General features: G+C 45.2%; 1 protein-coding gene across 1 annotated transcript; it reads left to right on the top strand.

Annotated features, from left to right (window-relative positions):
- Positions 1 to 5,069: 5,069 nt before the first annotated feature.
- R3HDML (R3H domain containing like) lies at positions 5,070 to 24,620 on the top strand. Its single transcript, XM_084854008.1, has 5 exons — positions 5,070 to 5,424; positions 11,252 to 11,370; positions 13,211 to 13,343; positions 18,856 to 18,971; positions 23,250 to 24,620. Exons 1-5 carry the CDS (start codon positions 5,164 to 5,166, stop codon positions 23,380 to 23,382), a joined length of 762 nt encoding a protein of 253 aa, XP_084710134.1. The 5' UTR covers positions 5,070 to 5,163; the 3' UTR covers positions 23,383 to 24,620.

The raw sequence follows: 24,620 nt of genomic DNA, 5'->3' as shown, positions 1-24,620 counted from the left end.
ATTTCTCTCGCTCCGTTAGCCGTGATAGGCTATGTAAGTATTTACGTAGCCTATCACGGCAAAGAGCAGGGACGCAAATAGCGTCCGCTACACCATTTGCATCCCTGCTCTTTTTGTGATAGGCTATGTAAATATATACATAATTTGTATATAATGGCCTCTACGCCATTTGCGTCCCTGCGTTGCCTATATATTTACGTAGCCTATCACGGCAAAGAGCAGGGACACAAATGGCGTAGCGGACGCCATTTGTGTCCCTGCTCTTTGCTGTGATAGGCTACATAAATATATACGTAACCTATCACGACAATGCAGGGACACAAATGGCAGCTGCTACAGCAGCTGCCATTTGCAGCCGCGGCCCAGCAGTGGACGGAGGTCTGGCTGCAGGCGGCCCCAGCTGGCGGCTCCGTGGACTTGCCACGGAGCAGAGCTGGCCGGGGAGGATTCCAGAGGGAGGGACGGATCGCCTCCCCCCCACCGCGGATCCCCGGAATGGAGCCAGGTAAGTGATCCGCCCACCTCTAGCTGCAGGTATCTTTGAAGTGCAAAACAACCCTTATGCAGAAGAATCACCGGCTCAGCCTCTCTATGGCTGAATACACACATTACCTGGCAGGCAGGCTGGAAGAGGTTATTTTTTTATCTGCTTTTGTTTATTTCTAGCACACAGTATAGGAGTATTTGAATGTATCTTGAATGAACACGGTCAGTGCCTAGCCCAGAAGGGCCACTGATTCTTGAATGCCGGAAACCTCCACCTGGTGGACCCAGACTTCCCCCACCCCCTCTCCTCCATGGCGGCCTGCCTAAGCCTCTTGGGGGTGAGAGACGGAGAGCTTGCAGGAGTTCTGGAGCCACTACCAGCCTTATGCTTGCCCCTGCTGCCGGCCTGCTGGGATGTGGGGGCCTCTTCCCTGAGCAGGACTGATTGGTCCTGCCTCCTTAAGTGCAGGAGCAGGCTGCTGGTGCTCTACAGCCCTGGCTGCTTCCCCCTGCTCAGAGACGCCTTGCAGAGGTGGCACACAGCAGTGCTGGGATCAGCCCCCAACTCAGAGTGGTCCCACATAATGCTGCCCTGACATTTGTGGGGAGAAGGAGACGCAGATTGCCTGCTTGAGTCTGAGGGGGGGACCACACAAGTGGGGAGAACAATGGAAGAGAGGTTGGGTGCTGGAGCCTCTGCCTGCTGCTCCTCCTCCAACACACCCTGGAGGGTCTCCTCCTCTTCACCCTTCACCATGCTGAGGACATCAGACACCTCTGACCTAACGTACATCAGTGGGCTTCCCTCTTCCACTACAGAAGGAGATGGCTTGGGCAAGGGTGCGACTATTGCACCTGCCCACACCAGCCTCCTCGACCAGTGACCTCCGAGCACTGCAGCTGGCCTCCACGCTCCGCTGCCCTACTGCACCGGGATGCACTATCTGGACTAGGGGACAGGCAGCTCGCCTAACAGTGCTGCTAGTGACAGCAGCACCTCGCCCACCTCTGCCTCTGCCAACACCCCGAAGATGCCTCATATTGCGCTGGATTGCTTTGCCACGCAGTGGAGTGTTATTGGAACAAGAAGGTAATTAATGTAATACTACGTGTCTCGCGCTTTTTCAACACTGCCTTGAAATTTGGACGTATAGCGTTTGTGGAAAAACAGCCTAGCACGCGCACACACATGGACACAGACACACAAGAGATAAAGAAAAGCAGAACTACCTAAGCAAATGATGGGTGTTTTTATTTTATTGTTTTATATTTCAAATTTATATATATTTTTATATATTTTTATATTTCAATAAGACCCAAGAGAAATAAGACAATTAAAAAAACCCTTCTTTAATTTCTGCTTTGGGAGGATCAACGCAGAGAGAAGACACAGACGGCTCACTTTAGCATGGGGGTGGGGAACCCAACACTACACACATAGGCTGCTATAATATGCTTTTATTTAAGAATTTAGAAAGAAAGAAAAAACTAAATACTTGAATATGACTTTAAAAGGCGGTGGAGGGGGGGAAGAACATGCCCAGAAGTCAATGTTTGCTTTTAAAAATTGAAATAAGACTGGGTTTTTAAAAATCTAAAAGAGACAGAGTTGATTGACAAAAATGACAAGGAAATAGAGTGGAGAAAGCAGAAGTGAGGGTTGACCTTAACAACAAATGCAGCCTTTTCCAGAGTCCAAAAGTGAGATAAACAAACAAATAAAGGAAGGGGGGGGGGCGTAGCAGCAACAAGCGAGAAAATGCTATGTTAGTTTGAAAAAATATGGAGAGATGAATCTAATCAAATACAGATAACAAACAAGTCAGAGGTAGAAAGAAATGTGAGAAGAAGGCGGCTGGAAGAGGTGCTGCAAAAGACACCGTCCCAAAGGGGATGGACAAGCAAGGAGTGAGGGAACGATCCCACTACAACCAAGTTGTTTCCTTTTAATTTAAATTTTGAGGAAAGCCTAATGGCAATGAAAATCGAATAAATTGAAGGAACCACTCCTAGGGATGCACGTGCACACGCACACACATAATCATCTACCCACACCAGCCCTCTCCCAAAGACACAGCTAGCGCAATAACCGAACACAGCCTTTTGCCCCTTCCTCCACCACTCTCTCTGATTAGAGACTGCTGCTGTCTGTTCTGGCTGAGAGTTCCTATTGGCCAAAGCACACTCCCTCCTCCTCCTGTGCTCGCCTTCCCGCCTCCCCCCACCTTCCCATGTCCACTTACCTTCCACCTCCCTCCCTCCTCCTCCTCATGCCCTCTGCGTGAGCTTTCAGAATTTGATACATTTTGGAGACAGGCTGTCTGGACTGCTCAGGCATTCAGTAGAGCTCTGAATATACAAGGCAGAGGAGGCACTTGGGGGGGGCACTGTGCCCCAGGGTGCCTCGGTACTGCTCTGACCCACTTCGTGTCACGAGGATTTTGCTCCGAATAAGCCCACTTTGCCTCATTATTCGGGCTTCGTAATAAGGTGGTACACAGCCCTAGTTGAAACGGTTGTTATATTTTCATAATTTGGAATCAAGGGTGAATAGTAGTGATGGCACGAAATTGGAATTGGGGGAATTTGGAATACAGGGCAGATTCCAACTCAAGTAATGGGACTTCCTTCTCTTCTCCTCCCCCCTGCAGCCCCTGTTGTCCCCAGCACCACCACTACAAGCTGTTCAGGAGGGTCTCCCAACCCTCTGGAGCAGATTGTGAGGGTATAGAGAGCTGCAGCAGAGAGGTGGAATCTCCCCCCTTCCCACTCCAGTGGTGGAAGTTCTGTCAGCAGAAGGACTGAACTAGATTCCACCCATTAATTCCCCCCATTTGAAAAGCCTCGTCTGATTTCAAGCCAGACCGAAACCTCTCTGAATTCAGGTCCACTTTGAAATGGGTTTTGCCCCTGCCACTACTCAACCCTCCATGTCCATCTTCCCCCTTCCCAAAGAAAAAAAAAGTACCATTGAGAAGTGGGGGTAACCAGTAGTGGAGAGGGCTCTCTAGAGACAGGAGAGGTCTTGTTGACTTCACCTTAACTGTAAATTATTCCTGAACATGCTCAGGATTGTCGCTTTCTACCAGGAAGCATGGGATTTTTAGTTTCCTCCGCCTCCCAAATTGAATTGCAAGACAGGAGAAATGAGAGTTCCCATACTTCCCAGCCATCATTTCCTCAGTCAGACTTTGTAGAAAAAGAACTGGTGTGGGTGTGTAAGTTTTTGAATCTATAGGAAATAGAACTGAAAATCTTGACACAGGACCTATTCATTGGCCCAATGCAATTTAGAAAAACCTTTTTCTCAAAAGCAGTTATTATTATTTCTGGTCCCTGGCAATTAATTATAACCACCCAGGTTGCTGTTGGGATGTGTGAAGGTAACAGCAGCCACATATTTCTCTGCAAGAATGATGGTATGCATGTTGGCTTATGTATGTTGTGCTGCTTCAGGTATAAACTCCAGCAGCTTAGCCAAATCCATGTGAACAGCCAAAGATATGTCCACTTGCTCGTGTTTGGGGGGCGGGGTGGAGGTTGCCCCAGTGTCTAGCAATCCTACGTGCATAGATTCTCCTAATTAGATGGCTGTTGATGCATCTTATTGCTGGAGATAAATAGCTCTTAACTTTGATGGAATAGGCTTTACAGCCTTAATATGATAGCATTTCAAGCTACCCCCTCCCCACCCTCTCCACAGTGAGCATCAGGCAGACACTTGGTAGAGAGAGGAAGCCATGTGTACACAGGGGAAAAGCCATAAATCGCCCAGTTGCATATGTTTCAAACTTTAGGACATTCCCCAAGGGAAGAGTTCGGATGCAGATTCTGTGTCAGATTGCCATCAAAGACTACTTGGGCTTGGCTGTGTCTGCCACATGCATCTGAGTACAGGTTGTTTGTAAAGGTCAATCCCTGGGTTTACTGCTGCTGCAGCAACTAACATTTCTCAGCTGTTCTTGGCTCAGCTTTCAAGGTATGTAGTCTGGGAAATGCTCTTTTAGCCTCTCTTTAGGGAATATCTTAGAAGACTTTTCTAGGACTGAAAAAGAATGAGAAGCATAGTTATTTTATTTTTGTGTGTTATGTTTTTCTCCCTCTGCGGAGAAACAACAAAAACATAAGCCTCTTTATTTTCTTACCAAACCGTTTGTAGAACTGGCTTTTAATTTTTTTGCTTACTTTTTGCAATAACATTTTGATTTACCCAGCGGTTTTGCTTGATGGACTGAGGATCTATGAAAGCAGTGGGAAGGAGGTGAAGCTACCGTACCAGCATGTTATTAATTAGCATCCCTTTGGCAGGTACATGTGAACACTTGGAATGATTTTTGCATGGGCGGGGGGAAACTTTCCCCTTCTTGGACAGCAGTGATAAATAAAATACCTCTGGAGATTTCACAGCTGGTCTTAGGAATTCTGCTCTTTATAAATGCAGCTCAACCAAACTCTTTTCTTCTCCTGCTCTTGTAAAGTTCTCCTTGGTACATTTCAAATCTTCATTTCTAGCTCCAATGACATTTTTTTTAATGAAATGCACAAAAAATAGTGTCTATTTTCTCTTTCTCTTTCAGATACATAAAGCAGAAGAAAAAGAAGATTCGGCATATCAATTGCATTAAGTCGACAACACTACTATTAGTGGCTCAGGAGCAAAGGTGTGCAAATCCTAAAATGACTCTGTTGCATGTGCATTTATATTTTACTGTCTCAGTCTTCTGGATGATACAGAAATCCAGCTCCTTCATGCTGCCCAATACTACTGAACTTCGTTACCCATCCGGAAACAGTGAGGCAGGTCTCACATCTGGCCTTGGAGTGCCAAGAACTCGCAGGAAGCGCTATATTTCTCCCAGGGACATGAGCGCTCTTTTGGACTACCACAACCAAGTGCGGGGACAGGTGTCTCCACCAGCTTCCAACATGGAGTACATGGTGAGTTTCCTTTGTGCTTGTTGCCAAGGTGTGTGAGAGAAGGAACAGTGATAACCAAGATATTAGATGAAGTCAATGTGGCACTTGCATGTATGGTTTCTTGAATTTGCAAGGCAAAGTTTTTCCCCCTCCAGACAGCTTTATTTTGACAGATTGGGCAAACTATTTCAATAACATGAGGGGGATGCTTCAACCTATGGTGAGTCCCTGTCAATACAGTAGGCGGGGACTTTTGGGAAGGAACCAGTGCTGTTCAAGTCCCCAGGTCCAGATGAAATACATCCTAGTGGGTCGAGGCAGCTAGCAGATAGAGTCTCAGAACCTCTATGTATTATCCTTGAGAAATCCTGGAGAATGGGTGAAGTACCAGAGGACTGGAGGAGGGCAAATTATCTTCAAAAGGGCTACAAGGAAAATCCAGGAATTATGGACCAATGACATCCATACCTGGGAAGATTCTAGTACAGGTTATAATGCTCTCCATCTATAGGCACCTTGACAATAATGCAGTGATCACTGGAGGCCAGCATGGATTTGTCAAGAACAGGTCCTGCCAGACTAACTGTATTTCATTTTTTGATTGGGTACCTTCCTTGGTGGATTGCAGAAATGCTGTGGACAGAGTATATCTTGACTTCAGCAAGGCATTTGGCAAAATGCCCCATGCTATTCTGATCAGCAAACTAGTTTAGTGTGGGCTGGATGGCACTACAACTAAGTGGGTCCAGAGCTGGTTGGAGAACCATCTGCCTAGGGAGGTGGTGGGCTCTCCATCACTGGAGATATTCAAGCAAAGACTGGAAAGCCATCGGTCAGCAATGCTTTAAACTGGATTCCTGCACTGTGCTGGGGTTTGAACTCAATGGCCGAAATGGCCCCTTCCAACTCTATGATTCTAGGATACCAAGTCTAGTGCAACATCAATAGGGCTTGCTAGCACAGTGAGTGTCCCAAGAAACAGTCACACTAGTGAGCGTTGTTGACGTTGCGCTGGAGTTGGTCTGTGCCAAGGCAATGCTGTTCGTGCTAGTTTATGGTTGGAGCCTTCTCATTACAGGCCAGCACAGGCTATGTGGTTTTCACCTCATTTTTCCTGCCCATACCACAGGTGTGTTCCAAGGAAACATGATGTTCTAGTCTGTAGCTAGGGTGGCCACCATTTTTTTTTTCTGGCAAGCCATCTCTGCCAGGGGAGATTCACTTTTGGCAGAAATCAGCAGGTGAGCTGTTATTTGTCATCACTGCCTCTTCATGCAATGGAAAAGTTTCACTTGTTGATTTCTGCTTGTTGGGTAGCGGTTTACAAAGGGATGCAGAACATGTGGCCTCCCAGATGTTGCTGGACTGCAACTTCCATCAGCCCTGCACTGGCTAGGGCTGATGGCAGTTGCAGTCCACCAAAATCTGGAGAGCCACACGTTCCTTATCCCTGTATTAAAAGCAGAGGAGCCTATCCAGCAAAAAGGTAGCAACAATCCTAAAAAATTACCCCCTGGTACGTGGCTAGAGCTGGACAAAGAGTCTGGCCAGGTAGAATGCAGCTTCTTGCATATCCATAGATATCTCATTGTCAGTCCTAGTTTTGAAAATCTGCCCCATGTGCTTTGAAGAAGGAGTAAAGAGGCATATAAAAGACCTGGTGTGATAGGTTGACTTGCAGCTAGGGTGTCCAGGTAAAAAAAAAGGACTGGGCTCCTGCACCTTTAATAGTTGCATAAAAGAGGGTATTTCAACAGGTGTAGTTTGTCATGTAAGTGGTACTTGCTGAAATTCCCTCTTCCATGCAACTGTTAAAGGTACAGGGGCCCTGTGCTTTTCTTCGTCACCTGTTCACTCTGCTTACAGCACTAACAGTGCATCTGAGAAGAATGTAGCTCAATTTTACTACAGAGGAGCATTCTACATGGGTGATTTCGTACAGAGAGCACATCAAGGTCACTTGTGACACATGGTGTTGTTGACACTCTTCAACAACCCCGCAGCTTTCCCCTGGAAACAGTGCATTTTCGCAAAGTTGTTTTAATGCGCCTTTTTCCTTAAATGTGGCCGCTGCGTGTTTCAGTTGCAGTGTGCCCCATTTCCCCAAATTAAACCATGCATACTGGGTATGCCTAGGGGTGTGTCTGTGACCTGGCTGTGACCTGGTCAAGGGATGGGGCTGTCCCCCCCATTCCTTTTTTCCCACCATTGGGGGTAGCACGCTTTTTGGACACAGGCTTCTTTTCCCACCAGTTAGCACTATTTCGCAGTAGCACTATTACGCAGTAGCTCCATTTCACTCTTACACTACTCTGCAGTTGTGTGCTTTGAATACAGAGCACTTGGTGCTATCTCCTGATGCTCTCTTTTCCTTCTCTGCTGTTTATTTTTACTTTGCACTATTTCACAGTAGTGCTATTTCACAGTAGTGCCGTTTCATTCCCTCACTGCTTCGCAGCTGTATGCTTTGGATATAGGGAACTTCTCCAGTGTTTATCTTTACTTTGCACTATTTCACAGTAATGCTATTTCAGTGTTTCAGGGGGAGTGTTGTGCTCACTATCTTTACCTGGCTGCCACTTCCCAGTTGCTTACTTTAGTTTTAGGGGCTTAAGAAGTTTTCCTGCCTAAACATTACTACTTGCAAACTGTAATTCACAATATCACACTACCGCAGTACTCAGAATGGACTGTCATTTCTGTGGAGAAAGGAGGCTGACAGGAAGAGGTGTTGGTTACACACTTGTATGGGGTGGGATCACAAATTCAGGAATATAGGAACATTTCTGGAGAAAAGACACTCCCGCTTCTTTTGGATTTGTGGTTTCACTGTACTGCTGCTTTGCAGTCCTGTAATTCTGCAATAGTGAAATAATGCATTAGCGCAATACTCATAATGGACTTGTACTGGGTAGTAACTCATTCTCTACCATTACAAAGATCAAGGGTGCAGGGAGCAGGGCTTTAATAATGCAATAAGGCATCTTTGGTGCTATGGCAGTGCCCAGCTTCCTATCAGTGTAGCCATTCTAGAAGCAGAATGCACTTCTGAAGACAAATGGTGGATGGCGAGGCGAGAGGTGTGGGATAAACTACAGGGGCATAATTCATCCCTGCTATTACATGTCCCTGAACAGGGGAGCATGGACAGGGGTGGGTAACAAGCCTCTCTCATTTGCTGAGCAGCATCTATGTGGTTGATGACGTTCAGTTCTACTCACAGGACTCTGCCCAACCAACCCCAAAGTAAGGCAGTTTCAAGTGCCTTTTGACCTGTGAAAGTGGGTTTTTAGGTAGTGTATACTCCGCTTTTCTTGCTTCATGTGACACTGATGGAGCAAAGTGATTTCATGAAAATCCGGATATAACCAGAAAGTGCTTCTCATTCCATTTCCATGTAGATTGGGGCAGGGATTTGTTAGCCTTCTGTGCTAAGTGGTGTACTAGATTATTGGTTCTATTTTATATGGGGTCTTTAAAAAAAATCAAATCAAATCTAGAATTTTCTGCTCCACCTTTGTGTAAGCATGAAGTTGGTATCTGGCACTGGGATTCATGGATTGTCAGAGGAGCTCTGTGTGTATAAGGTCAGAGGAGCAGGAAAGAGCCATTGAACACATGCAAGTTCCATTCAGCTGTCTCCACGCGTTCCCACCAAGGGCCTATTGGTTTCTAAGGGCTTAGGAGCATAATCAGTCAAACTGTGCTCAAATAATAATTGTAACAATAATAGCATGTCATAGCCACCTCCAATGGCTGTGCTGTGGTGGGGAGACCATGCCGCTATTCACAACATGATCATACGGTCCAGGGAGGAGGGTTGTGTTGCTCATCACTAATGATGACACAAGTAGCATTCAATAACCGCTCAAGACAGTTGCATAACTACACTTCGCAATCACTGTAGCAGTTAATATAATCTTTGAACTAGATTCAAGGGGTCACAAAATAAAACTGCGGCTGTCACTTCAGCCTGCTTACTTTAAGATCACAATGAGCCACTTATTCAAAACTAGATCCTTATTCAACATACATCCACAATTAGGCCTCCCTCGGTGTTTTGTGAACATTTTCTGCAGGTTCAAAAGATAACTACACATACCCACACTTTTGCCAGTTTTGGAGAAACTGCTTCTAACATATTTGAAAGTGTTCTCTTGCCCAGGGAGCATTGCCTTCACTCTGAATGGACACTGTTTGCCTGCAGTGATGTCAGCACTCAAGCCGTATCTAACTGGCTAAGTACCACTGTGACATTATCCTGTTCATTACCTGATACTCCATTGGCTGGGATCACCTCTGCTACTTATCAAGGAAGCATTGCCCTCACTCTCAATTGGCATCATTTGTCTTCAGTAAAGTCATCGCATAGCCAAAGTTGTTTGGCTGTGTAGCATCATGATACCATCCTGTCCACTACATGGTCCTCATTTGGCTGGCATTGCCTAAGTTACTATTCCAGGAAGAAGATGCAGTAATTAGAAGGAAATTATACAAAGTAGCAAGAGAAATAGCAGCAAACAAAATAAACAAGGTGAATGTTCTCACAATTCAGGGATTATGTTTTAGAAAACATCTCATCCTGATCAATTACACACAAATAAATACCAAGGACAGAGTTTTTCTATCACTATTCATAATCTCATTTGTAATGCTTTTCAGCTGAGTCAGTTCTCACATGCTACTGCAAGTCATCAGTTGTTGATATAATCAAGTGATAGTCGCTCTTGTCAGGGGTACTCAGAGAATGCATCGGGGGACAACTAGATCATGCCCAGAAGCCACACATATCCCACAAACACATTTTCTGGCCATACACATCCCAGCAGCTGCACATGAGACAGCAGTGTGAAAGAGGGCCTATGCACAAATAGATGTACATGTGTGGCCCACACAAATGAGGATCCAGATTGGGCAGGGTATCTCTGTGCATCATAGAATAGTATAGTAGGGTTGGAAGGGGCCTACAAGGCCATCGAGTCCAACCCCCATAAGCCTCCTTTTCCCACATGCAGCCACTGGAGGCGTGGACAGGGGGTATGACTTGGAGGGTGATCCCTCTCCCCCTTTCTTAATCAGACTGATTTAAATGAGCCACATGGCAACCAAAATAGTACTTAAGAACTGGCTGAAATGTGCATGAATAGCATTGTTCCACTTACAACTGTATGTGGGGATAAGTATGATTAAATGCTGTCCCATGTAAAAAGATTACCTGCACACAGAAAGCTAGCATGTCATACAAAAGGTTAGGCTTTTACACGTCTCCCTGGCATGCTAGATTTCCATGTGTTGTGAGATTTTCAGATGACGAACCGTCAGGCACATGCTTTTCTACCTTCAGCCTGAAATGGTGCAGTTCAGGTAGGACTGTACCACTTGCTGTTTTCAAAGGCTCTAGCTGTGGGCCCTTGGGTCACATGTACCCCTCAGCCTAATTTCAAAAACCCTCTGCAAGCAAGCAATTCAGACCTCTGACAAGAGCAATCTATCCCTCCCCCAGCAGCCTTCTAGGTGTGGAGGAAGAGGGAGAGAAAGGAAGAGAGAGAAAACGGGGTGGTCCCACCCACTTTTGGCTCTGATCCTATCCACAGCAGCCCCTGACAGATTACACCCTAGGGAATGCAGCCCTTGACAGAAAAAAGATTCCCTGCTCCTGCTCTCGCCAACAGTACCATATCCCACAAGTTCTGACATTTATGTTTCTAACATTTCCCTTGCACGGTGGCAGATATCAGGCTGATGTGGAGGATGAACAAAGGGAATGCTCCCTCTGTTTTACCTTGAGCCCACTATCTGTTGCATGTTGCCTCATTTTGTTCTTGTTTTTCTCCCCCTTCTTGACTAGGTATGGGATGAGAGATTAGCCAGATCTGCAGAAGTATGGGCAAAACAGTGTATGTGGGAACATGGACCTCCACAACTGATGAAATTCATTGGTCAAAACCTTGCGATTCAGTCTGGCAGGTAAGCAGGAGTCCTCTGTCAATGAACTGACAATGTTGTATCAAACGAAGCCGAACGTCTTGCAGAATTCCAGAGACGCTGCTTCATTAGAAACAAATATCAGATTAACACTGTTAATTCCATGCTTAATTATATATATAATTATATAACTTTAAATAATTGTAAATAAGGTAGGACCTTTATCTTAACTACTTCCGATTATGTAAATATTTTGTGTGATTTCCAATGGAGTTGTTAGATTCCATTGGATGGAGCTCTGTTACCTTTTCGCAAAAATAAAATGTAAAATAGCTTAAAAACAAAAACTGACATTTTTATTAGAGTTCTAATAAGTGCTGAGCCATGCAAATATATTTGTCTCTTGATGACTGCAGCTAAATTGTCAATGTTGCTGCAGAAATAAATAAATAAATAAATCAAAGAAGGCTCTCCCATTAGCTAGTCATTGCCAACAATATTGCTAATAAATGAACAGTCTATGTCACACCAGACAATTACAAGATATTTTCTTTTTTTCAGAATAAATCAGTGCTTGCTTATTGAAATTTTACATTATCTTTAATAATGACAATGAAAAAGAGAGAAATAATAAACAATAAATAAGACCACTTGGAAATTCAGAAAAGCAAACAGATTATTTCTTTTGGTAGTGTAAAATGTGGATTCTACAAATGGAAAAACATGGTAGAAATCGGATGGATGGATGGATGGATGGGTAGATAAAATTCGAATTGTTCAATTTCCACAATATGGATACGGAGAGCCTTACAGCACAATCCTACACATATTTACTCAGAAAAAGGTCCCATATGTAGCCTTGGCTGCAACCCTATGCACACTTACTTGACAGTAGGCTCCACTGAATTCAATGGGACTTCTGACTAAAAACATATGCAGGATTGGTCTACAAGTTGTTGTTGTTTTAGTTGTCTACAGCTACGGTGTGAGCCCAGCTTTGCAACTGGTAGTACAAACATAATCAGCTCCAAGTAACCTCTGGATTTGTGAGTGTTCTTAGAGTTCTTTATCTTTAAACTGAACTTGGACTGGACAGCCTGATAGCAGATGCCTTCAAATAGAGGACTATCCTCTGTTAAGTAGGACACATGGGGCTCCTTCACACTGAGCTTTTATCCTGGGATTGAGATTGCTCCTTCACAGAAGTTTGTGGGCTCTTTACATGACGCCGTGATCATTCAAGGCGTCTCCTGCACTAAATGCCCTTTGTTCTGTTTTCAAATAGATCACAGATAATGAGCTATCAAATTACCTCGTTGTGTTCTGCTTGAGTTCCCTCCGTGAAAAGAGGAAAAGCGGCAAGACGAGAAGCGAGATCAATGAAAGATAATGGAAGACTCAGATACGGGGAGAAGGAGGGGGAACGGGGTGGGGGGAAAGGAAGCACATGAAAAAGGGAGTCATTGTGATCCCGCATTTAAAATGGAAGCAGAAAGCCCCGTTTTAAATGCAGGATTTTAGGCTGGTGTAAAGATGCCCATGGTCACTCCAGTCTCCCAAGTAATGTGTTGTTGAAAAATAAGTATAACATGACATGGATGCATTACGGTTCCCCACCCTCCCACTCCGCTTCATTGGCTGTCACTTGCAGTGAATGGGGAAACACTAATGTGATGACATCATGTCGTTCATATTTTTCAGTTCCATGTCACCAGGGAGAGGTGGGAACAGTTGCAGGTTGGAAGCAGCCCCTCATTTTCCTGTACCACCTCCTTTGGGCCTTAGGCTTCTGTGTTTGATCAGGCAGGTTTCTTTGCATTAGCCAGAGTATAACTTTGGCAGATAAGTGAATAACCTGTGCATTGTTTGTGGCCCTCTCTAGGTACCATTCAGCTGTGGACCTTGTGAAATCTTGGTATTATGAGAAGCAGCACTACTCCTTCCCTTATCCCTATGAATGCAAACCCAGCTGCCCTTCCAAATGTAGCGGTTCTGTGTGCAGCCATTACACCCAGGTACAAACCAATGACTGGGCATTTGCATTCAACCTGTAATTAAATGTTGAACATCACATTTAGAACCAGAACCATTGTTGACAGGTGCTCTATATGTTCAATCAAACGCACATGAGGATCTGGAACAGGGTACATATTTTTTATCTTTTATGCATGTAATTCCTTGCATTCAACCACGAGAGAGAAAGTTATAAGTTTAGGAGTGAAATCCTAGGCATATTTAAACAGAAAATATGTCCTACAGTACAACTCCCAGCATTCCCCAGGCAGCATGGCTGGCTGGGGAATGCTGGGAGTCATAAGATTTTTTCTGTCTACATATGTATAGGATTGTGCCCTAAATGAATAATATGTGTGGGGTGGGTAAGCAATAGAGGATGATTGTCCCAATTCAGCAGGAGAGCTCTGTATAGCTGTATACATGCAGCTTTTGCAGTTCTTCATGTGCTTCTGGATAAAACTTTAGATCTGCATCAAAATGCTCATCTAGGTTTTAGTGAGACCACTGAATGCATCTTTGAAGGGGAATGTGGGTTGTCATGCATGGCCGTTAGCCAGCCTGGCATGCAATTACTTATGTACGACTAGGGGCTTCTCTACAGGTGGCTTTTATCCTGCAATCAAGATTGGCCACTCACAGAAGTTTGCGGGTCCTTTACATGACATCTTCAACCTCCAGTGCCTCTCCCATGCTTTCCGACCATTTCCATGACTTTATTTGAAATGGAGATGATGAGCTATTTAAAAAACCCTGACTTGAATTTGTCCATGTAAAAGAGGGAGTTGCACTATAACAGCAGCGCCATCTAGTGGCTGTATAATGAAACAATTGGAACTTGTAGGTAAAGGCAATTCCCAGGGAAAAAAGAGGAGGTGGGTGTGAATGAGCTGATCTTAATCCCGCAAAGAATCTGGAAGCAGAAGCCCTGGTAAAGTTGCAGGATAAAAAGCCTGCTGTGGAGAAGCCCTGGGCCACTCTCTCTGTTTTTCTGTCCCCAAGAATTCTAGCAGATTTTCTGGGAAAAACATGGATGTGGCTTGGGTAACAATAATACGTAGTATCTATTTATATAGCATAGGGGTGGGCAACATTTTGCTCACCGGATTTTGTTGGACGACAACTCCCGTAATCCCTCTCCATCAGCTATGCTGGCTGAACTAATGGAAGTTGCAGTCCAACAACATCTGGAGGGACATATATTCCCCATCCCTGATATAGCACTTTTCCTAAGTGTTTCACATACCTTATTTCGGTAATCATTAGAATCATTCTAAATTAGGCTAACTATTATAACCCCTATTGCAGGTTTGTGAGCTGAGCCTGAGAGATAATGTCTTATCTAAGGCAAACCTAGATAGTTTGTGGATGAGATGAGATTTGAACCAGAGATTTGAGATTTTTTTTGCCAGATTTAAGATTTTTTGCTACCTCTTGTTCTTAATCACAACCCCACACCAGCTCAAGGGTGTATATACCCCAGCAACGGGGATAGAGCAGAGGTTCAGGAACAAGGAAGCCTTAAAAGCAAATGTTAATAATAGAAAACCTTCTTCAGCCATGCTTTAGGCTTCTGAGTCATAACAGAGAAAGAAAAGCATGACTGCCTCTAATACTACCAATCCCGCCTTTTTAATTTGCCACTCACCACTATCTGCCAAACATCCCTGTAAACAGACCGAGTGCACACCTCAGACTCTTTCCTAGAGGCACTGCCTGCTTTTTCCGTTGCCCCTGCTGCCATGGGAGAGACCATCAGCTCCAGCTGAACTAGATGGATGGAAGAAGGAAGAGAAAGAATATTGACAATGCAGGGAGACAGTTTGCATTACATTACGAAGATGAGGCCAAAAGGAATGCAGACTGTAATACTGACACAAGTAGCTTTCCCTTTAGGACTCTGGGACACACTTCAGATAATATTCCATTACCTCTACACACGTTGACTAGATTTGCACAATCCCAGGGGGTGGGGGGCGGGAATAAGCTATGATGGTTTATTTTCCCCTCCACCTGTGCCGGTCACATCATGTCAGGGGAATTCACATAATTATCCTCGCCAGCACGGCTTGCCATGTCATGCGAACCTAGCGAGGGTGACTTGTTGCCATGGTTAACAAGCCACCCAGAACCCATAGGCTGTTTTAGGGTTCTGGGGTGGCTTGTTAACCATGGCAACAAGCCACCCTCACCAGTTTTGCATGATACAGCAAGCCATGCCAGCAAGGGTAAGTATTATGCAAATTCCCCTGGGACATGACCAGCACATGTAGCGGAGGAAATAAGCCATCGTGATTTATTTTTCCTTCCATGATCATGTAAACAGGCCTGACACCTGTTGCTGACTAGTAAACCCAGAGCTTTGGGTTGATGTTGTATTGCCATGGATTGTTTACAGAGTTACAGCTAGGATTGCCAACTGACCAGGGGAAAAACCAAGCTGGCTTGCTCTTGTGTTGTTAACAGAAGCTTTATCTGCAGAAACCAGCCTTTCATGAGATAAGTAGAGATAAGTATTATCACTCACAAATGTCTGCAAACCGTGCTGGTGTTAAAGGCACAGGAGCAGGGGTTACTGAAAGTGTTGGCAACCCTAGTTTCAGCAGTTTCTAAGGGGCAATTTTACTCCAATTCCTGCAGCATGAATGGAAGGTTTTGGCCAACTGGCTTGAATCCTCTTTTGGAAAAGAAAGGAAGAAGGAAAAAAGAGTAAATCCAGGCCTCAGTTTTTCTCCATTATTTATTTGTTATTGTTATTTATAGATTGCCTTTCAGGATACAAATCCTTCCAAGGCAACTTACAAATAAAACCAGAATACACTAATAAAATCACAATTAAACAATATTTAAGCCAGGGGTGGGCAAGTTGTGGTCCTCCAGATTTTTTGGCCTACAACTCCCCTCTCCCCTCCCCACTGGCTATGCTGGCCAGGGCTGATGGGAGTTGTGGGCCAAAACATCTGGAGGGCTACAAGTTGCCCACAGTTGATTTAAACATAACAAGTCATCAGGATCCTTCCCATAGTGCAGTTGGTGTCAACTAGCCCTGTGGGGAGACAGGACAGTCCAGCTGAAGTTCTGAGGCCTTCCTTGCCTGCCTCCCTCAGTCTCTTCTTCCTTCCCGCAGGGTGGCTGGTATTATACCAACAGCATCTCAAGGAAAGCTAAAGCCCTTTCCTGCCTCACTCCTCATGAATCATCTCCATGGTGACAGACTTTGCCGAGATGTCTGGCACCTCAGTGAATACAAGCCCTTCATATGCTCCTCCCCAACGGCGGAAAACCTTCTTGTCCCATGCTGGGCTGTGGCAAAGCATTTCCAGACCACAATGAATAGGGTGCTACACAGCTCCAGAATGGGGCCATTTCTGCCTTGCCAGTCTGGCTTCTGGAAATACCCAGCCCCATATTTGCATGGGTGTCTGCGTTGTTTATAGACAACTTTTGAGACCTAAAACGGTCTCATTTCCAATGTTGTGTCTGGAGAAATGGCAGTAAAGAGACTGGAGGCAAACTAGAAAGAAATAAAAAAACACCTGCTTTTCAAATTGAGAATTCCAATCAGCTGCTCAGACCATTCTGGTAGTCAGTTTCTGAGGAATTTTCTCAGCAGTAGGACCACAAGACAGAAAAAGGCAACTAAAATTATCAAGGGGCTGGAATAACTCCCCTATGAAGAAAGTTTACAATGTCTGGGACTGCATAGCTTAGTGAGGGAAAGCTGAGTGAGGGGAGACATTAAAGAGGTGTACAAAATTATCCATGTTGTGGAGAAAGTGGATGGGGAGACTTTTTTCTCCCTCTCTCATAATACTAGAACCCGGGATCATCCCATGAAGCTGATTGGTGGAAGATTCAAGACAGATAAAAGGAAGTACTTCTTCACACAGCACGTAGTTAAACTATGGAAGTTGCTTCTGCGAGATGTAATGATGTCCGCCTATTTACACCAATTGCTGGGGAACATGAGTGGGAGGAAGCTATTGCACTCATGTCCTGCTTGTGGGTTTTCTGTGGGTAGCTGGTCGACCACTTTGTGAAAAGAATGCTAAATGGGCCTTTGGTCTGATCCAGCATGGCTCTTCTTATATTCTTATCCTCGAATGAAGCTGCAGTTTTTTCCTACATAGCGTAGCCTACTTATCGTGGCATCATATGTCGAGTACTCTGGGGACAGACTTGACAATTTGCATAGAATTTTGCTGGAATATACCTATGGCTGCAAGGCATAAAAAGTGGGATCTTCCATCAGGTTCTGCCACTTGGGGGCCCCAGCAGCATCAAGAATCAGACATTTTCAGCCTTCTCCTCAAAAGACTTAGGCTGCAATTCCTGTATGCACTTACCTCAGAGTATGCCCCATTCAACTCAATGGGACTTACTTCCAGGTAGATGTGCATAGGATTGCACTGTTAAGAACCTCTAGGAAGGAGAGAAGTGCTAAGCACACAGGCGTGTCTTCCCCTTAGAATATGGCTTCCTGGGTTTTCTGTGTTCTTCTGACCAAGCTTTAGTGCCTTGAACAACTGCACAGAAGTACAAGGTGAAGCTTTTCCCAACGTGGAGTGATGCTTTGATGGCAAGAGTGGGATTTCTTAAATATTTCCCTGATATGCAGCTGTTGCAGGTGTAGGAGCCACATCAGAAATAAAAAGGTGGCAACCTTACTGGATTTGGAGTCAGAACAGGGACAGGCATGTGGGAGGTGCAGTTACACTTGAGATCTGAACATTTTACTCTTCAGTGCTCCCAGTGAGCCCAGGATGGCCTGTGTAATGCTTGTTTTTGCCAGTACCTACTGTTCCCTGTGGACTCCTGAGCCCCTGGCACATGAGCGGCTTGTCTGAGGTGCTGCCAAGCATCCACCAGACACTAACCCCTAATGCTTCCAGTCTTTAGCACTAGAAGCAAGGGAAACACCATCCTGCTTTTTCCTGGCCCATCAGTGTTTCCTTTAGTGGAGCTTTTAACCAATGGGCCCATCGGAGTTCAATTAGGAGGAGCCAAAACCTAGAGCAGGCTTCTGCAACCTGGTGCCTCCAAGAAGTATTGAATTACAACTCCCATCATCCCCAGCTGGCATGGTGGGAGTTGTAGTCCAACACATCTGGAAGGCACCAGGTTGGAGATTACTGTCCTAGTGTATGGCCTCTAGCAAATGCCATAATAGGAACATAAGAAAAGTTCCATTGGAACAGACCAAAGGCCTATATAGACCATCATCCTTTTCCCCCTGTGGCCAGCCAGATGCTGCTAGGAAGGTCACAAGCAGGACACAGGCATGAAGCCAATAGCCATCTCCTACTGTTGTGTCCCCGCCTGTCCAGCAGTAACTGGTATTTAATGGCATTCTGGCTCCTATCTTGGAGGTTCTACTTAACAATCATCAAGGTAACTATCTAAACAGAACCTATAAAACAAAACCCTATAGTCTTTGGGGTGCCCTAATCAGAACTAATCTTCTGGTTCTAGGACTGTCTTCTTATAACCGCTGTTTTAATGTCTTGCAAACAGATGGTGTGGGCGTCTAGCAACAGAATTGGCTGTGCCATCCACACCTGCACCAACATGAATGTGTGGGGCAACACATGGCGACGAGTGGTCTACTTAGTGTGCAACTATGCCATAAAGTAAGTAACGTAAAGGAGGACTCATCTGGACACAGACAGCAGCATTAGAGCAGGGTAGGGGTGGAGGGTTACCTAGTACAGGGACGAGCAGGATAAGAAGAGCCCTGCTGGATCAGACCAAGAGCCTACCTAATCTAGGCATTCTGTTCCTACAGTGGTCAACTAGATGTCCATGGGAAGCCCACAAGCACAACATGAGTGCAATAGCCCTCTCCCACTATTGTTCCCCAGCAACTGGTATATAGAGACATAATATCTCTGATACTGGAGGTAATATATAGCCATCATTCAATAGTAGCCATTGAATGTACACTGTAAACCACGTGTACAGGGGGGGGGGGGGGGGCGGCAGTGGCCAATTTCTGATGAACCATCCAGTGCAGGGCCGCACAGTCTTTTTGCCCCCAAGGACCACACTGGGTGTCTGCTGGGCAAGCAGGGACCAGTGCATACATACCAATTCACATACAACTCACAACTCACCCCCCACACACTCACACACACCACTCAGTTGCTCAAATCCAACTCCTGGCCAAGCGTGTTTCAGAGGCCTGGCACCTGCTTTGATCAGATAAAACCAACATTCCTCCCAGAAACCTCAGTTCTCAAAGCACCCAGCCATCCAGGACTCCTGGCTCCCACCCATTCTCCCTCCTCTAATCCACTCTTTTGCTGAAGGATCCTGACATCCCACACTCTGTTACCTGGACCTTTTTCAGGGGGAAAAAAAAAACATTAAAAAGAGAGGGAAAATCCTCTAGGAACAGGCTCTATGGTTCCTGCCGGAGAAGCCCTGTCCCTACAGCACTCTAGGAAGCAGGCAGGGCATGGGGGGCTGTTGCAGCCAGCAGGCCACACTTTTGGCACCTCTGATCTAGTGCCTGCTGTGTGCTGATATTCTTGCAAAAAATGCTGGACTAGATGGACCCAGGAAGGCACTTCTTAGGTTCTTAAGCAAGAGTGCATACTCAGAATCTCTTCATGCTGAGGAAAATGTTCTGAACTCAAAACTTTTGGCTCAAATTCTGAGACAATTCTGCTCCCACCCCTGTACACGTACCTACCATGGCTTACCTTTTTTTGGCCACTACCAGCTTCATGGCAGTGGCAGCAGAACATTTCTTAGAGGCCACCATTTTTATTTCCCATAATTACCATGGGAACAACATTATGTCAACATGGCGTTTCATTCCAGGGGACTTATGGGAAACAAAAATGGCAGCCAGCAATCACCTCTAGTAAGAACTCCCTTCCTCCCCCCAAATTGCCAAAATCCCCCCGCACGCATGCACACACATTTTGACACATGTGAATGGGGAGACCAAAATGGGCAGGCATTTTGGCCCAGCCCTGTTCTTAACACAGATTAGTTACATCTTAACTGTTAGGAGATTCTGAGTAGGCACTCGTATTTACTAAATTTATAACACATTGATGGACTGCACCGGTAATCTTAACTATTTTTCAAGCTGAGCCTCTTTGACTCCAAGCAGTTGCTGAGGCCATCTGGGGCTTTATGGTGGGGAATCTCCTCTTCCCTACCCCCAGGCAGGCAAATTCCATTAGGCTCACTTGGCCCTTGGATGGGGGTGGATCTTCTTCTCATCACTGAGAGATTGCTCTGCTCTCCTCAGTGCTGCAAAATCTCCCAAGACACTGCCATGGTCTCTCTCTCCCTTGCCCATGCATTCAATTTCCCTTCCATCTCCAGTGACTGCACAGTGTACCACTGCAGCTAGCCAATCATGTTGCTCTTTGCCTCTTGGACTAGCCCCCCTCCCCTCAGTAAAGGCTGGTTATTCCTACATTCTCTTGCCTGCTCCCACTTTACAACTTATGAGCTGCAAAGCCGCTTCCGGCAGCCCAAATCACAGCAGCTGACCCATCACTAAAGCAAACAAGAAACCAGAGAGTTTTTCTTAGAGTGAGCAGTTACTGCTAAGAAAGTGAGAGACAGAAGCAGAGAGACACACGTGAGGTGACTGGGAACCCTTGGGCCTTGCAGTGAAGAACACTGGACTACACAGATTCTATTCTATAGAATATATTCAATCCATATAGAGAATCTGGGCCTTGCATCTGGGATCTCCAAGGGATGGTGGGAAGAAAGCAGCATGTGACCTGTCAAATGTGATGTGGGAAGGGGAAAGAGAGAGAGGGGAAAGTGTTAAGCACCCCTCCCTCCCCATCCACACACATTAATTATTCTTGCAAAATCATGTCCTCCCAAAGCCTCATTTCATTTAAAAAGATAAACATTGGGGCATTCTTACATTTTCAAGGAGTCATCGGTGGTATGCCTTTATGCCTCTGGTTTATCCAGTAGAAGGCAGTGTTTGCTAACACATCCTAGAGCAGTAATTGCCAAATTGTGCTCCAGGAAGACTTGTATGCCACAGGAAATAAATAAAGCAAATACTAACCAAAGTACCTTTCCCAAGAGGAGGCGTATCACTGCATCTCTGTCTGATTCACTGTTCTTGCCTTGTGTCCTTTGAATCAACCTCTTTTCAGGGCTGGTAATTTTTGTTGTGTGTTTGCACATACAATTATTCCTGATGCAGATATGCAACAGAATCACTCATCCCTAGAGGAGAATCTCTGTTGTTTCTCTGCTTGAGTTGCTACTCTGCCAGTCTGAATGATGATATACAGTTGGTTCTGGATGGGATTGCACTCTGCCTTAAGGGCCAAGTACACAGTTTAGGAGTGCTCCTGGACTCTGTGCTTTCTATGGAGGCAAAGCATAGGTATCATCCATGGCCGGAGTACTTTTCACCAGCTTCAGTTTGTTCTCCAACAGTGGCCTTATCTACAGAAGACAGATCTGGTCTTAGTGGCATATGCATTGGTTACATCCAGACTGGATTACTGTAATGTGCTCTATGTGGGGCTGCCCTTAAAGATAGTCCAGAATTATTTATTTATTTATTTTCATTTCTATATTGCCCCATAGCCGAAGCTCTCTGGGTGGTTTACAGAACCTTCACTTGGTGCAGAATATAACAGCAAGAATACTTATAGGAACTAAGCATTCAGAATATATTACACCCATCATGCACCCGCTTAGAGAGCTCGACGTCCCCTCCCCCTCACAGCCGGTGCAGAAAAATATGAGCTTGCTGCTCTCTGAGGTCAGGAAATCAAGCTTCGAGGATGAGGGAAGGGGGCATCTCAGTGTGCAGGATGGGGTGGAGACTGGAAAGACCAGAAACAAGTTATCCTGAGGCCTCTCCAGGCTCCTTCTGTCCCACTCCAAAATGCCCCAGCTAGAAGGGCAAAAAAAAAAAAAGCAGGTGGGAGAATGGGGAAGTGAAGATCACCTCTGCCACTCCTCCCACCCTGCATGGGATGATTGTAAGCCTCCAAGTTTCGGGAAGCAGAGGCTGGTGGCTCCGATTTTGGTGGGGCTCTGCATCCATTCTGGGTGTCAGTAAGTCAGAACCAGCAAAAACTCTAAAGGATCTGCCCAAGGTGTTAAACCCTATCTCCAAAATAGGTTCAGCACTATGGATGGCTTCTTTAGAGTTCTGGCTGGTTCTGACTGAAACCCAGAATGGATTCAAAGCCCTACTGAAATCGGAGCCACCAGCCTCTACTGGTTCAGAGGCTTACAAACATCAAGGGTGCACCTCATAGGATTGCTCCCTTAATGTGTTTTATCACTGGTTTGATTGTATTTGTTTTCATTATATATGTCACCCTGAGTGCTTTGGATATAGGGCAACTCATAAAATGAATGAATGAATATTATGGAAGTGGACTCTTCTGAGAGAAGGTAACTCTTATACAGTCAAAGACTGCATTCTCCCATATGAGTCTGCCCAGGTTTTAAGATCTTTGAGGGAGGCCCTTCTCCCAAATACCGTCCCCATCAGAGGCACATGGGGGGGGGGGACACAAGACAGGGCCTTCTCAGAGGCTGCTCCCAGGTTCTGGAACTTCCTGCCAAGGGAGGCTAGGTTGGCCCCTTCTGCTGGCAGGCAAAGACATTTTTATTCAGGCAGGCCTTTGGCATGGAAGCTGGTTTGTTGCTCGAGGGGGTTTTAATTCATTCGATGCTGTTTATTTTTTTATTGTTGTATCTTAATGTATTTCTTTTTATGTTGTTTCATTTAAGATTTTGTTTTTAATCTGTGTTTTATTGTTAGCCACTTTGAGCACTATTTTTTTGCTGGAAGGACTGGATATTAAACAAAATAAGTAAATAAATCAAGTGTGCCATCCAGGTATCCAGCAGCAAAACATACATCATGCTTTGTATCTTTCTCTGTCCAGGGGAAATTGGATAGGAGAAGCACCTTACAAAATGGGGAGACCTTGCTCAGCCTGCCCACCTAGCTACGGAGGCACCTGCAGCAACAACATGTGTTACTCAGGACTCAAATCCAATAAAGTGAGCTGGTTCTGAATCCAGCCCTTGTGCTCTCATTAAACACCACAGCAGCTGGAGGATCTGGGTATAGGACTTGCAGCTGGAAGTGGCAGAAACATGATGCTGGGGGTAGTGAATTGTAAAAGAGATGGATTATTTATGCTCATAAAAGCCTAGACTACTTTCTCTTGCCCTTTCATTTTGATGCTCCCCTATACATTGATAGAGCTTCATGTACACTTCCCCCATGGCTATATACAGCTATACATATAGCAGCCTGCGTTTCTCATAGTTTTGTATAGGGAAGAGGTTCTTAAACTTGTTGTATGGCAGGCCACTCTTCCAGTTTGTGTATTCTCTGTGGGGCCACCATATTTTCTTACATTGTAGCTCCTGTATGGAAGCCCACTGAAAGTCTTTTCAGTTTAAACTAAATCCTCTCCAAGTAACTATCTTCTCTGCTACTGTAGCTCTAGGTGTTCCTTGGAAGTAGAAAAAAAAATCAGCACAAAAGGCAAAAAAGATACTTTTTGACCCCAATACACACTGTTCAGGCACCAGATGAGCTGTTTGTATCCCAGGCCATGGTCTGAAGGCACATGAGGCAGTTACCTTGCTGAAGCAAAGCAGGTCTGGATCTGGTCAGTGCTTGGAGGGGAGACCACCTGGGAATCCAATGCAGTTCCACCTTGAGTTTCATGACAGAAGAAAAGGAGGGTATAAATATATGCAGTCTAGAGAACTTTGGTTATTGGGAGGTTTAAAAGTGCGGTATATAAATATCCACACATTTTCTAGACCGGTTTTAAAGCGAATATGATGTTACCATGGTCAGAATTTATCCCCCCAACCAACATACACATCAGTTTACTTTCACATTTGACCTAAACCATATTCAGGTGTTCTAAACCTGCATAGGGCAAATGTGTGAGGAGGAGGAGGAGGAGGAATGCTCCAGCTTCACCCTTCTCCCTTGTTGCATTTGTTGCCCTCAGCTCATGGAGGGTGACAGCCTGAAGAGGAGAGCCTCCTCTATCCATGGAGGCTCTCCATGTGAGCAAGAATACTGGAAACGCTACGGAGGGGTGGGGCTGGAGCACACCCTCTCCTCACATGTTTGCCCTGTTCAGGTTTAGAATGTCTGAATAAGGCTTGAGGCATTAAAGACTGTTCACGTTGCTATCAGGCTTATGAAGTTTGATTATCTCGTTTTATTATTATAATCAAAACCTCTTCAGCTTTTAATTTATAGTTGAATAAAATCAATTGGTTTT

This window comes from Heloderma suspectum, chromosome 4 (genome assembly GCF_057233095.1).
Source record: "Heloderma suspectum isolate Gila_16-S chromosome 4, 16-S_ref, whole genome shotgun sequence".
Taxonomy (NCBI): Eukaryota; Metazoa; Chordata; class Lepidosauria; order Squamata; family Helodermatidae; genus Heloderma; species Heloderma suspectum.
Note: the sequence above shows the minus strand (reverse complement) of the source record. Positions and strands in the feature narration are given on the sequence as shown.

Excerpts from the sequence above, each read along its gene's own strand:
- R3HDML (XM_084854008.1), top strand. The coding sequence starts at position 5,164 with ATGACTCTGTTGCATGTGCATTTATATTTTACTGTCTCAGTCTTCTGG. Across the intron at positions 11,371-13,210 it reads CTTGCGATTCAGTCTGGCAG|GTACCATTCAGCTGTGGACC; the intron begins GTAAGCAGGAGT and ends GGCCCTCTCTAG. Across the intron at positions 13,344-18,855 it reads TGTGCAGCCATTACACCCAG|ATGGTGTGGGCGTCTAGCAA; the intron begins GTACAAACCAAT and ends TCTTGCAAACAG.